The sequence below is a fragment of the Sebastes umbrosus genome, chromosome 17, assembly GCF_015220745.1.
Source record: "Sebastes umbrosus isolate fSebUmb1 chromosome 17, fSebUmb1.pri, whole genome shotgun sequence".
Classification (NCBI taxonomy): domain Eukaryota; kingdom Metazoa; phylum Chordata; class Actinopteri; order Perciformes; family Sebastidae; genus Sebastes; species Sebastes umbrosus.
In genome coordinates, this window is record NC_051285.1 from 11937624 (window position 1) to 11953213 (window position 15590).

The 15590-nt window shown below is 39.4% G+C and overlaps 2 protein-coding genes across 4 annotated transcripts in view; both read right to left on the minus strand.

Moving 5' to 3' along the window:
- Positions 1-2717, minus strand: part of bnip1b (BCL2 interacting protein 1b) — a 6422-nt gene extending 3705 nt beyond the window's left edge. Inside the window, exons 1-4 of one of the 2 annotated variants that reach the window (XM_037748101.1) lie at positions 2563-2717; positions 776-868; positions 591-682; positions 17-124 (exon numbers count right to left, since the gene is read on the minus strand). In XM_037748101.1, the coding sequence (XP_037604029.1) occupies positions 17-124; positions 591-682; positions 776-868; positions 2563-2646 (377 nt within the window). In that variant the 5' untranslated portion in view covers positions 2647-2717. Of the gene's footprint in view, positions 1-16; positions 125-590; positions 869-2562 lie in introns of both variants that reach the window. The other variant, XM_037748100.1, reaches the window with a different exon arrangement.
- Positions 2718-7458: 4741 nt separating this feature from the next.
- Positions 7459-15590, minus strand: part of crebrf (creb3 regulatory factor) — a 30455-nt gene continuing 22323 nt past the window's right edge. For both annotated transcript variants that reach the window (XM_037747955.1, XM_037747956.1), the window contains exon 10: positions 7459-15406. In XM_037747955.1, the coding sequence (XP_037603883.1) occupies positions 15288-15406 (119 nt within the window). In that variant the 3' untranslated portion in view covers positions 7459-15287. The remainder of the gene's footprint in view (positions 15407-15590) is intronic.

The window sequence follows — 15590 nt, forward strand, 5'->3', positions numbered from 1 at the left end:
TCGGAATAGTACTGACCTCTGTCTGATGCTCGGGTTTTCTACTCGACGCAGCAGCTCGTCCTTCTCCGTGTTGTCTATGGCTAGTTTACAAGCCAGGTTAGCTTTCCTCCACGCTGTCTGGTTACTGGAATCCACAGAAAAATAACAAAGAAACCAACTTTGAGAACTTTGGTTCCTGTTAAAGATTTCTTCTTCTCATCTGGTCTGTTGTGTCTGAATCTGTTTTGTGTGCGTGCTGTTTGACCCCATCAATGCCAAATTTACTACTTGCATCATCTGCCTCTGAAAGTCCTATTAGCTCCAGATATGAATGTACTGCACATTTCTTTCAAGGGTCAACACCTAGAATGTGAAATACTTCCTAAAGCATCAGGAACTAAATAAATTAGAGGTTACAGAGGTCCCACCAAACCTGATGCAACGAGCAAAGAGGGGTTACAACCAAGCGTGACAGCTCATTTTGATGTGTTGAATGAGAGCGAGATGCAGATTGGTTCACTCACTCAAACACTGAACTGAACGCTGGCATTTTAGTGGGATTGATGACATCAATAAAGTCAGTAATTCAAGGGGGAAATGAGTTCACACACCTCAGCATTTGCCTTCTCTGGCTCTCCGTCTCTGCCTGGATGGCCAGTCTGTCCGTTTCTCTGTCCTGCTCTCTGGCCATCTGCTCCAGATCCTGACAACAACACACCACGTCAAATAAAACAGTTTGGATTTTAAGCAAGAACTCTGTCAGATGCAACACATTACATGTGATGTGAGGCCTGACCTGTATTCTGAGTCTGAGCTTGTTGAACTTCTCTTTGACGTGAGAGTTGAACTCCATGAGAGTTGACTGAGGTCCAGAGCAATCCCTGATGTCCTGCAGGTAACACACAAACACACAATTAAATGGTATGTATTCATGAGTATATAATCTTCCACTCCTTGAGGGCGCTGGTGCCCTCAGCCAACTATACTTTTTTCAGGCTGTAAGCTGTAGCAGGCTTTGTTTTAGAGCTAGAGTGAAGGTACTGCTATCATATGAAACTAGAAAACCTAAGGAACCCATTGGTACCAACCGTGTCGGCAAGAAGACTAAATAACACTACGCTAAATATTGGTGAGGAAAAAACTGGCATGACGATTTTCAAAGAGGTCCCTTGACCTCAGGCCTCAAGATATCTGAATGAAAATGGGTTCTATGGGTACCCACGAGTCTTTATTTATTATTTATGCTAATTGCATGCAGTTGGGGGCAAAAAAACATTTTCTTCATGCAGTATAAATGTGTTATTTTCACCTATACTAAAAGGGTGTATTTGAATATTTCTGCATACTGGGGTCCCTAAACAGTCTTGGAATTGCATAAATTGGGTATCACTGTAAAGCTGAGACTCTTGTGGATCCAATGAGCCCAATTGAATTTATATGTGATGATGTTAGTCCCCTTAGTAGCCATTGCATATAGTGAAACCATTTTTCCCTTTGACCTCACTGTATAAGATGACCTCTAGGATAATCACATCCTCATGAAACTTCACAACCACAAACTATAGACCTAGAGCATTCAGAGGATGTATGGCTCCCCTAGGTAGGTTGACAATAAGGGGGTTTCTGAGCAGTTTCTATAATTTTTATCAATTTGAGTGGTAAGAAAAAATGTTAAATTTAGCACCAAATCTGTGAAACAAATTTATGCAACAACTTATGAGACATAATAGAGCATTGGATGGCCATCATATACTTCTATCATAACGCTCTAAGCCCTTATACACTTCCACAGTTTTACTTATATTACTTGTATTGGTAATCATCTACACAACACAATAGTAACCTATATGCAGTAGCCTATGTCATGTAAATATTTTCAAATAACATTTTATAGCAAATATTAAGGCTGTGACTCTAACGTTATACTGTATGGATTCATCTACAGATTTAACTACTTTCTTGATTAATCAATTAATCAATTAGTCTATAAAATGTCAGAAATAATGATAAAAATAGCTTAACAGTTTGTTTTCTCTGAACAAAATCCAACAATACTGCTATGAAAGGTTCCCATTTGAAAAGCTGGAACTAGTACATGTTTTACTTAAGGATATTATTTAAAATGATGTGTCGTTTATTTAAATTGTTGGCCTGGCTACTTGTTTCAGCTCTAAATCCCTGAAAACAAACTTCTCCCATGTGCTCCCTGCGACCCAACCAGTCAATCAGCACAGCTGTTGGATCAGCTGGTTAGTTAGCTTCATGCTAACCACGAAGGAGCTAATCCTACAGCTAAATTAAGTCATTAAAATCGAGGGGAAATGTCAGCAGTGATCGACGACACTAAAGTAAACAACGTTACTATCATTACATTAATAAGCGGACACGTTACCTCTTTCTATTACCGAGTCTCTTAACTGTTTAACCGTTAGCTACTGTTAGCTTCACTGCTAACTAACAGTGAGAGCAACGTTCAGACCTGTTGTGTGTGATGCCTTCACGGACATCTCTCACAACCAATATATATAATATAACATAACCAGCAGGAATTAAAAAGACCAACCACTCCTTCTCAGTTATTACCTGAACGAGAGCCTTAATCTCGAGGTCATATTTTATAATCTCTTGTCCACAGATTCGGACGTGTACGTCCGCAGAAGACGCCATGTTTGTTTAGGTACGGTGAGCTGAGAGGCCAAAAAGACGAGACGCGTTTTGCTGATGGCCTCCAGTCTATTATTCATACCAATGACCATAGTGATGGGAATTTAGGCTCTTTTTAGTGAGCCGGTTCATTTGGCTCAGCTCACCAAGAAGAGCCGGCTCTTTCGGCTCCCAAACGGCTCTTCGTTTAACCACTTCCACCTTTTATAATTCAGCCAAATTTAGCGCTGTTTTGACCTATGATTAGTATGTGTGCACATATATCACTTAAATTATTCAATAGAATTATACCAAACCTTAGAATTTCCAGAATACCATAATTTTACATGCTGCTTCGTTTCCGACTGTCACTCATCTTGTCTGCTATTCGTGCACCGTACCACACTGCAACGCACCGCAACGCAACGCAAACACAACGCAACGCAACGCAACGCAACCGACCGCAACGCAACCGACCGCAACGCAACGCAACGCAACGCAACGCAACGCAACGCAACGCAACGCTGCCCAACGCCCTCCTGCTCTGTACCTGTAGACTGTCAGCATGCCATGCTCCCCCGCCCCTCCCCACCCTTCCCTGCTTGATGGTATGATCCTTGTCTGTCATCAACTGATTGGTTGCAAGGACGACATCAACACAACATTCAGTCACAGTCAGTGCATGGAGTGCCCATGGCGCGGAGAAGATCATCCTATCATTCTGCCTTGAATTAATAACAAAATAACAAAATTAATTAAAAAAAACGTCTCTCGGACGGGAGCCGGCTCCCATCGTTCACTTAAAAGAGCCAGCTCTTTGAGCCGGCTCGTTCGTCACCAACACATCACTAATGCAATCGTTTTGACAGGTTTCCTGTCAAACTGCATCTATATACAAGTTATTCTTTGGAAATACTTGAATTAGTAAAATAATGTGGACTTGAAGAACACTATTTTCAAAAAGCAACTGTGGAAGTGGATGAGATTAAATACCAAGTCCGGGCCAAATGCATACATGGGCAGAAGAAATCTGTCAAAAGCCAAAATTGAGAACTAACTGTTTATTTAAGAGACATTACAAATGTGGTGTAATTGAAGAAGAAAGACTGTGTCAATATTGTGAACTGAATGAGGTTGAGATGAAATTCAATTAATTGTATTTTGTCCTTTATATCATGATTTATGACAATTATTATTTAAAAATGTTCATGTTCCTGATTTAGATGTGATAGGTATGGAGACTTGAGATTTAATTGAATATCTTTTTGATGCTCTTTTTGTATTTTCAGAATATAGTCCTCAGACTTTCTTTGTCATGTTTGCTATGCTAAGCTTTATCAAAAGGAAAATGGGAACCAATATCCAAATTGACGTATTTGATGTGATGTTGTATCTTGTGGTAAGTGGGGTGGAAATTAATATTTTATACAGAATTCAGTTGCTGATCCAAACCCTGCTTTCCAAAATCTAATCCAAAAAAGCCAAGACTATATTTGAAGAAGTTTGAAGTCGTGGATGTATATATATATAACATTTGTATAAATCAGTATGTACACTTGGATCTTCATCTCAGTCATCCAAAACCCCATGCGTACACAGTTACTTTAACCAATAAACACACAAGAGTCAGGATGGGGTGCTAATGGTTTTATTATTTTGATAATAAAATCAATAAACATAATCAGACTATTGTGGTTACAAGCAGAGCTGTAGTACCAACTCCCGGCTGATACAACAGAGAAAGAATGATTTAAAAAATAAGAAAGAAAAAGAAAAAGAGAGGCACAATAACACAACAGAGATTCAGGGCAGGTGTCCGCAGGATGTCAAGCAGCCAGAGACAAAAACTCTCAGAAGCTCTGAAACAGAATGAGCTGTTACAGTACAAACCAAAAAAATAAACTTTTTTTAGATTTCCATGCCTGTGCATGAAGCCACCCACTGTGCCTCCAAGAAAGAAAAAAAATACAATGTAAAACAAAAACAAAAAGTTAGATAAAACAAAAGTAAAAACCCAGCACGACATTTATTACACAACATAAATATAACAACTGTCAAGATATTGTATTCGAACAGGCATATATGTGAACTACAAATATAGACGTCATTGCTAAAGAGAGGATCAAGTTAGTTTCAGCAGGATACACTTTCTGCAGGTTTTGCTTCTTTATGAAATTATAATCACCAAGAGATCTATTATAGAGCACTTAGCAATGAAGTACAGCCTTCCTACTGAGACTGGGGAGAGGAACACACACAGGACTAACTACAGAAAGATCCCATGCTGTTGATCTAGTCAAATAAGTTACCATACAAGACCAGAAGCATCATAACAATGGCATGTAGCTGTGGAGCTCAGGATGACCGATACCTCCCACATCCTCTACATGGACTTGTAAGGATTTTCCTATAAAATCATCTCACTGTCTGTCTTTATTATCAAAATTGAAAAAATAAAGAAACAGAACATATGCTTTAGGATAAACATTTTCTGTTTGTTAAATGTCTCTCTCTCCATGCATTTTGGCAAATCTGGAAGGAGATGTAAATTACTGCAGTGTTGAATGATGACGTGTGTAGATATGGAAAGAGGGGTTTTGTTTTTTATTATCAAGGGTTGGTTGTTGTTGTTTACTTCTTTAACATCAGTCTGCAAAAGAGGAAATGACTCCCCCCGTGGATCATTCATTGCAGGGGAGGGTGAGGGGTCTCTGCCCACCAGCCTTTAGTGGCCCCTGGCTAATCTCAGAAGCTCCCTGACAAGACAACTGCGAACCAAAGCCCTTCTGAAAAACAAAAAAAAGCACCCAGAAGGGGGCGAAACATCTCTGGCGCAGTGGTGAAGTTTTCCCAGAAAACTGATCAAATGTTCAAATTTCCCCACCAAAGTTAGAGAGAGCAGGCAAGCCGACTCCTAACCTGAGCTCCGAGGCTGCGGAGCACCGGAACCTCGGTCCAGAGTCATGACTAAAGAAGAGTTGTGTCAAGGAGAGGTTCTCTTTGCTGACACGGTGAGTCTGGTTTAGGGCTCTATCGCCCCGTCCGACCACCTCAAACCTTCAATGACAGAACGCCTCATGGGCTTCACAGACAACGATTACTCAAAGTCACAATGAAACTGCAGCATCTTGTTTTCTTTAAGTGGCATTAGTGCAGAGCATAATGCAGAGAAAGTATAAAGTCATAGGATACTGAAAGACAGGAAGGCAGTAAGTGAAGCCACTATGTTTGGTATTTTATGTATTTATACTAGATTTGAGCATATTTTTATGCTAAATGCAGTACCTGTGAGGGTTTCTGGACAATATTTGTCTTCGTTTTGTGTTGGTATTTGATTTCCAATAATAAATGTATACATACATTTGCATAAAGCAAGCATATTTGCCCACTCCCATGTTGATAAGAGTATTAAATACTTGACAAATCTCCCTTTTTAAGGTACATTTTGAACAGATAAAAATGTGTGATTAATTTGCTATTAATCGCGATTAAATATTCTAATCAATTGAAAACCCTAAATTATACCTTTTAAATTATTCTGATGACATATTGTAAGTTTTGTGGACAAATCTGGTGAAAGTCGGTGCAGTCTGTGTTTTACTTTCAGTAAAACTTTTTAGTTCTGTCCGCACTAAACCAACACATTTTTTAAAAATGCTGTTTTGTTGCGAAAACGACTTGTGTCCACACAAACGCTAAAGAAAATGACTAGATCTCTTGTTCATCTTTCTGATTGAGTGCATCCCAGCCAACAACTGGTTGCCTGGCAACCTCACAGTGACAACAGGACTCCAGGAAGTCACTTCCCCGTGCCAAGAAGTAGTCCGGCACATGATCCCTGTAAAACTGGTTTATATTTTGGTACCAATTAAAAAAATACTTTATTAGATGCAGACAATAGGAACTAGGGATTGAACCATCAACCTTGTGGTTAAAGGACAACCACTCTACACACTGAGCTGAGATTTAACATGTTAACCAGTGAGCATTAGAGGTGCTGATAGGTGGATGTTTATAAGTTGAGGACGGAGCAAGTTTCCCTGTTTCCAGTCTTTTGCACTGTTCATTCTATTTGCAAGCCTGTTGTTTTATTTGGATTTTGCAAGCATATTTACAAATTTGTTTATCTATATTAATTATCTGTTGATTTATTTAGTAATTTATAAATCAAATTTTAATCAGATTTATTTTATTTCTACAGATTTATTGTATTTCTATTGTCTCTTTCTATTGTCAAACTAAATTGCTTTGCAATCTGATCTTTTTATTGATGCACTCTTTACTGTCTAATTAAACATTAATTAATGATCGTTTTTATAGCCATTTGCATCTCCAGTGGCTTGATTATACAAAAGTCTTATTTATGGTACATGATGAGGTAATATTACAGATATATTATGAGTAAATCTAATACAATTTCTAGGTAAAAACACAAAAAAGGAATTTTGTAATTATAATTACATAGTTGTATAAAATAACATTGGAAAAAAAAAAAGAAAAACTCATTTCTGGTTTCACTGTGACTTTGATTCATGTCTATGAATCTCATGTGAAGTCTGTGACTCCTGGTAAAGCCCACTTCAGTGGAAAAGCTATAAAGTCTAGTTTCAACAAATTGTCTCCTTACATGTTAATTTACAGGACGAAACAAATAAATATCAAAGAAATGGTATGAACACTGGGATCAGGGAAAAAAGGCAATAAAATATAATTTAGGAAAAAAAATTCAAACGTGCAACATTTGACGAAGTCAGAGCATAAATATCAAACCATAATATTAATTTAAAAAAAAAAAAAAAGAGTTTAAACATACAAGCAGGACAGCGGCCATATAAAGATACAACATTCATGATCTTTCAGGATCCTGACGACAACAGTCTCCCTCTGTGTTCCAAAACAAAAGTCTAACAGGAAGTAGCACAACAGGAAAAGCTCCACCAGACACTCGCGTCTGTCTGTATGATCCTGCTGAGGAAGACTAGTCTACATTCATCAGCAAAGCAGCAGCAGCAGCAGAGTTATACCTCGCTATGTCAGCATACAGCAGTCAGAAACAAAAGACTGACCAGAGTCATCGACAGAAGGAATAATATGGCTAATACAGCTTTTTAACACAGCCATGTTAGCACCCAGCCACTGACAGATTAGCACCACAGTTTACCTCCATGCTCAGTTTGTTGCTTCATCCGCAACCTGCGACTCAGTGCCAACACTGACTTCAAGGAGGGTCTGGCACTTCATAATAGCAAAGTTAAGAAACGAAAAGGTCTGTTTTATGCTTTTTTGTTTTGTTTTTCTCGAAAAAGGTCTCAAGAGGCAGCAACACGGTGCTCCATGTCAAAACCACAGAAGAATAAGAAGAATGCATTGTAATTGACTAGGTAAAAAGCAGGCCCAAGTCTCCCTCTGCCTCAGACACAGTGGAAGTTTGCTCTTCTCTACACGGACACACCAGCGGTGATAGCAGCAGCAGCCAATACAGAAAACACAATAACGTGGCATGGTGGGCAGAGAAATAGTTAAAAAATTGAACCAGGTTTCCCAAAACATCAATTTAGTTTACATTTATGCTCTTCTTCGGAAATACTTTGAAAGGGACATCCTATGCAGACATGACAAACAGCTTCTCTGCTGCTAAAGGCTGATTATTATAAAAAAAAAATGTATTGATTTAGGGTTAAAATTAGGTTTTCATTTCATTTTTGTACTTCAAGTTTAGGTTTTTGGGAAACCCAGCCCCTCGTTTCTGTCGGGAAACCCCCTCCAGACTGACAGAAGGTGCAGATTTGTGTTCTCATATATTTGATTAAGGCACCTGGTTCAGCAGGCATCAAATTCAAAAACCAAGTGCAAGGTGAGTAACACTGTTGGTCTTTTGACTGTCGTAGGAAAAAGGTGTGGAGAAAAAAAAAACAGGGTGTGTTGTAATAATATACTGTAATTGTGTCATGGACACTCTAAACCAAAAAGTCTCTTTGTGCTCATTCAATAGCAGCAAGTATGAAATCATTCGACTGAGAGTGCAGTAAGTGAACTTTGTGACGATGGATTTCAGTTGATTGGCCAAATTATTTCCCAATCTACAAAGAACTCCAGACGTCACTTGATTCTCTCAGTGCTATGCAGGGAATCGGCATGCAGAAACATCATTCCTACTGCGTTTTGTTTTTTTTTGTCACAGAGTACATTTCTGTTTGTTACACAGGGAAAATGTGGAGGGTGGTAGCCTCTGAAGACGTTTTGACAGGCAACGAGGGCAGCCCACATGGGTCCGAACAAGACGGGAAACATTTCAAATGCCCCGCAAGAAACTTGAAACCAGACTCTGAGATCTGACATCACAACCAGCAGGAGGTGAGGTCATTTTTTTTTTTTTTTTTTTTTTACAAACCCAATTTATTGAGATAAAAATATTTGGTAACGCTCATCTTACAGAACTGTAATTTCCTAATAACCTCCTAAGAAGTTTCTTTATGTATCTTTTCTCCTAAATTTGTTGTGGTGAACATGTTAGCAAACAGTATCATTCATTTTGAGTCGTGTGTCTGTCCAATATTAACTCTCTTTTAACTCTGTTTTGGTCTCTACCAACTCCTGACAGAAATATCTGGATATTTAGCAGCTAAATGTTCCACTATATTCACCAGATAACTGTCTGCCGTTTGGTCCTGAGCAGATAGTGAACAGTGGGTTTTTAGAGCTTTACAGCCGGGGCTGGAAACTACGCTGATGAGAGCGGCAAGACTAAACCAAAACAGTGAAGTTGTGGGACGTAAAAACCAAAACAATGAGCTTAAAGATACTAAAAATCTCAGTATAGCTGAGGGAATCTCAGTATAGCTGAGGGAAGCTGCAGTCTATTCAGTCCTCTGTGGGTTCATTACTACGTGCAACACCTGTCACTTTACATGAAGTATTCGTGTATATATATTTTTATACATAAATATTGATTAGTGCAGCTTTAATTTCAAGTATATCTCACTCATTATTGAATTTCTATTCTCCATATATGTTGAATTGTGTTTTGTTCAGCTGACCTGCTTTGCACGGACTAAGACTGGAATTGATTAACTGTAAGTGTATGAATTATTATTTTACCAAATTGCATAGCTCTTTCAAGGAAACTTCTTTGAAATTATGCAAAAATTACAGAAACAATAATATAAAAAAGCGTTACAAAACATTTCCTCTGGAGATTGTTCTTGAATACACAAGTTGAATATATATCATGTTACCATGTAACATGTTAACATTAGAAATTCCACTTGCTATTTAAATCAACAATACACCAGAATAAGTGCATTTAGTTAGCAGTTCTGGTGAATATTATGCACCTCTCAGATGAAATAAAGATCCTCTGTGACTTTAGGCAGTGGTATCAAATCCAGGAGTCTGACTTTTACAAAAGAAATAATGGTATTCTTAACAATAGCGATCATACAGCTCAATAACACAGAAATCACCATTCTGTTGTTGTTCAGAGTAACAATCTTTCTCTGATTGGTCCAACAGGGACAGTTAAAATAAATGAAAATGATCGGGAGGGGAAGTCTGGTCTGAGGACAAATATTGAGAACAATAATCACGTTATCTGTGAGTGGATCAAAATACAGATGCAATTTTAAATCTTGGATGGTTTCTTGGATAATGACAAGTGATCAGCACCATGTGACAAAACCCCATTTGGATCACGGCAGGAAATCAGAGTCAAATCCTTAGTGAGAGGAAAATGTTGTAAGTTGTGTATGCTTGAATACCGATCTGGAGAAAGCGGAGAAACTTTGTGAATTATTGTGACAAGTCTGTTGGCCTTTTTTTTTCAGTTTGTGTAGAGAGCATTGCACTATATTGATTGACATTGATAATTCATAACACACACACACACACACACAAAATATTTTGTACAGAGTAAAGAATGGCGACAATAATTGGAATACATAAATATATTTTCTTTTGATTTTATATGTCATCACATATGTCAGATAGAAGAACGATATTACCCTGATTTGCTGAAGAAGAGCTTTATGGATCCACTTAGCTTGTATTGGACAAGAGTAGCACAAAGTTACACACTCTATTAGCTTAATAGTTGACTGTATAGGATTTATATCAACAAGAAATAAAAAGAATAAGGAATATTTTTACTGGCGTGGATTTTCACTCATTTCCTTGACTGTTAAAATGCCACAGAGTCTCCTTGCTTGAATGTAAAGTTGCACAGCTTGCGCCTATCATGTTAAATGTAAAAACCTGTGAGGACTCTTTCTTGAATCAGCCTCGTGATCGACTACAAAACACACGCGCTCCGCTGAGCTGGTCTACTGTTGGCCAACCAGCAGCCCTTTAACCACCGTTGACCCCCTACCAGACCAAAATGTAGCTGAAAAGAATTGCTTCAAATATTGTCCCACCTGAGCACTCAAATCTTTGAAGCCATTTTTCAGCCATATTTCATCACGTCTGCTACTTCAGTCAAGGTTGTTTTGAGCCAATCAGGCTGAATGATTTTGTTGTTGTTGTTGTTGTTGTTGACCGTGTATTGGCAGAACAATGTCATAAACCTCGGACACACCCCTTGGCAACTGACATGCCTGCCAAGTTATTATTTTTGTTTGTGTGTAAGTGAAAAGTTCAAAAAGGCAATAAGTGTCCGGATTGAGTCTCCATTTGTAACTGGCTTGCCATACAGTACAGTGATATAGTAACTTCCCCCAAGGCGGCCCGGAACAACATCTTTCAAACGGGCTCTTCCTGGCCGCCCTAGGCTAAACCCCCTCCTCATTAAGTCACAAGTAGAAATCAGTTTACAAATGATAACAATATAGCTCTCTGGAGAAATGTGTCTACACTGTACATCACCCTGAAGAGGAAGCCAAAGCAGAATTTGTTTTTCCATAGGAAACCTCTACTGAAGGCAAATGAATCATGACGCCAAGGGGGTCAGCATCAGGATCAACGTAGGGGCCCTGGAATCAAAACCCTCTTTTTTTTTAAGACCACAAACACACTATCCACACGGTTCCTGGCCAGGAAATAGACCTATCCTGTCAAGAGACTGGGCTTCCCAAAGTCAAGCAATGATATGCGCTCATACAACACATCATATCATTACATGGCTCCAGAAACATGTAGACCTAACCCTCGTCAGGCCGTACACCTATTCCCTGCTAGTTTATAGACCTAGCCACATCAGGTAATAGATCCATCCTAGCAAGTAGTCGTCAAGTACACTTGCAGCATTCACACCAGGCCTTTTAGCAGCAAATGGAAGAAAAAAATGCTTTTCTTTTTGTTGTTTTTTTCCTTTTTTGGACAAAGTGCTTTTGTTTTCAAACATATACGATAGAGTATTCTATACATATATCTAACATTTAGAAGATACATATTAACTTATAGTCTATTTACAAAAAATGAATCACTACTAAGAAAATAGCTATGGACGGTAGGGGAGAGCAAGTCATTAGGCTACAACTAGAACTAAGAAATCGAATAAGAATCATGGATACTCATCATTCTAGTTTCAGAAAAAAAGCACCATTTCTCCCTTTTTAGACGGAACAGAAATCAGTAAAAATATATATATGTAGCACTAGCTGTTATTCAATCACGTGATACTGAAAGACCACAGCTCTGCATCACCATCATCAGAGTTCATTCTGTGAAGGAGTACTTTCATCACTTCAAGCTAACCTGAATTCAGCCTTGTCAAACGCGTATCTTTTGTTTGTATTCGCCTGCTAACGGAGTGAACTCTGGTTGAATTTTAAAATTCCCGGGATTGGCGGCATTTTCTCTGAGGAGGCAGCAGGGAGGCAAGCATACAGGCATCATGCATTTCTAAATGTTGGACATGCTGCCAATTTGTGGCCTGGATATTGTAACTCTGCGTGTTTTGGTGAAGAAAGTTTGCGGCTGTGACCGGTCAGGAAGGATGTGAGCTGAGGACCGAAGGCAAGGCCAGGCAGATTAAATTCAGCAATGCGACCTCAAAGGCAGCAATGCCAATCCCAGGAAATGCAAAATTCAACCGATTTCATGGTCAAAGAGGAGAAACAATGCACTGAATCCAGATCAATCTGGGACAGACTCAAATGGCTTTGGCTTTCTCACATCTCCACATTGTTGTCCTCAGAGTTTCTTGCTTTCCTTGACAAATCCCTGTCTTTGCTAAAGACAGCATGTCCTCATTCTCTTTATAGACCATTCACACTAGGCCATGGCGTCACTGCATTGTGTTTCAAATGAATCCAGTCCTGATTCTCTGTATATCCTTCAGCCAGCAAAGGAGACCGGAGGGGTCAAGTGTCGGTTTATTTATCCAACTATCAGATCGACTGGCTGCTCTTTAAGACCTTTCTCCTCTCGCATCTCCTTCTCTCCACTCAACGAATACTTCCAAACCAACACGAAAGATAGCAGGCAGCTAAAGTACAAAAATATAACGAGAACTTCTTTTTTTTTGGTTTTTGTGTTTTTTTTTTCCTCTAACTTCTCAATGCAAGGATAGGCTTTAGAAATGTGTCATGCTTAAAAATGAATCAATTGTCATGAAAAGTGGCATTTCACCATTGATAGATATAGCATTAATATTTCTATATACAGTACTTTAAAACACAATTCAGTTAATATTTTGTTGATGAACTAGACCTCGTCTACATACAGAAATCAAGCGAAAACAGGAACAAAACATTTTGGTTATTGTTGGTGACATTTTGACAAACAAAAATGTAACATAGCTTATCTACTAGCGCTCTTGGGTTTTTTGTCCTAGATAGCGCCATTAAAACAATTAGCATGTGGAGGGAGGAATCAGTTCAGGAATGAAGTGCTTGCTAAGCAACACGTCTACTGGAGAAGCCCACAGATGGGGTTAATTTTCAGATTTAAAAAAATGAATGAATGTTCCTTTTCTGTACAGAATTGGACCCAAGCTAATTTCACAGTTCTAAGAAGTTCCCTGACCCTCCCACATTTCTTACATTCAATACGGCGTCAGGTAAGCTGTGCAAAACCTTACTTTAACTGGCTGGTCGCCATTTCGTTGCATGTGTCTTTGGTACAAAAAACAATCAAAATATAGTGTGCAAATATTTTTTTGTAACTCTAAACGAAAATATCTGTTAACCCTCCCCCAATCCCTAAAGACAGAGTACCAAAAACCAAAAGTAATCCATTGCAGAGCCCTCCTATATACACAGACTCTGTGGCATGACGCAACGAGAGCTTCCACTTTTTTTATGTACATTCAGAATATCTTCAGACAACTGAAAAACACACAACCCCCGAAGTTGTCTCCCTCCTCGCATTCACTAACAACCTCCCTCAGTGTAAAGCTGTCCTCTCCTTGGCTGGACCTCAGGGAGTTCTGACCAATCACCTCTCCTCGTTCAAACCCTCTCACACACACTCACTCAGACCTACAGAAACACACACATACATACACAAGGCACAATGAATAGAACTCTGATCAAACACTAGTATGAACACACCAAACTGTTAGCCTGGTCATCTCTACTGTACAAAAAGGGGAGCCGGTGCCGTTTTTCACTGGGAGACACTTTTATGTACAGTTTCCTAGAGGAGATGGATTACTGTTTATGTCATCTTCATCGCCAACATCATCATCTTCCTCACAGTCTGCTCCCATTCTGGCAAAATGCCCGGTTCACCCAGTCCAGTTATAACCAGCACAAGGCCAAAAAGCACCAAACTACATGCACTTCCTCTCCACATGGTCAACCACCTCCTGCTGATTAAGTTAACGTCCTCAAAATGAGCCATTAAGCTCACTCCTGCCTGCCGTTAACTTCAACCCAGCAGGATGTCTGTCGCTTAATCATTAAAAGTCTAATTTTAACTTTAAGCTTCTGCTGCCTTTTTTGTTTCGAGCTTTGTTTTGCTAAAAGTTAACTCCTACATTTTAACAACAGCAGACCTGATTGGCAAACAGGGGATGGCATGAACATATTTAGGCCTTCAATACAAAATATTTCCAGCCACCCCGAAACGCCTCGGAGCAACCCTGCTCTTTTTTTTCTCTGCAGCTGTCTTGGCAACCAAAGCTGTTTTCATCAAAGTACTTTTGAGTGGGTCAATTTAACATCCTGGAGTTAATTTTTGTTGCCATGTGAACCTCCTCTAGGTATTGATAACTGGAACTTCTTCCATCCTTTGATGGTGTCTGACGTGTAATCCTTCCTCTGTCATTACAACCTCAAACAAATTGTGTGAAAGTATTCCAGTGGTTACACTCATGTGACTGTCTCCGTGTCAGCCCCGGAAGCAGACCTCCGATAGAGCCGACCCTACACAACACTATGTTAAACACATCTAATAATCACCAGTGGATTTAGGACGTGCTATTAGCTATACACCTAACCATCCCTTGCTTTTTTTCCCAACAGACGCTCACGATGGGTTGGGAGACAGTGACGCACTGACTCTGCGCACAGTGTGCAGAGAGACAGGAAGCTAGGGTGTATGCCATACATGTGCATGGCTAAAACAAGCACACATACATACACACAGGGAGTGGTATGTGTGTTTGTGTGACTAACAATGTGTATGTACTCTGGGTTGGAGGTGCATGCAGAGGGGAGCATAGTTACAATGGGACAGCACGGTGGTAATATTTAGTCCACTCCTCTCAGTGGACCGCGGTTTGTCTAGATTTTGGAGGTGGGGACTCGCAGGCCGACTAGTCCGCCGGTGGGATCGCCGCGTCCTGTGTTCTCCAAGATCTTGTTGACGAAGTCTGAAGTCTGCCCAGCAACAGGTGATGCCACTGCATGCACAGAAACACATGAAGATACATTCAGAGATGTTAGACATTAAAAAACACCTTGATTATGTAACTTACTTGTCTCAAACAAATGTATACAATGTTTTTTGTACCGCAGCTACAGAACAGATACTTTTTATTGTCAATAACCTCCCTGTTCAGACTGAGCTTGATAATGTTTTCACCG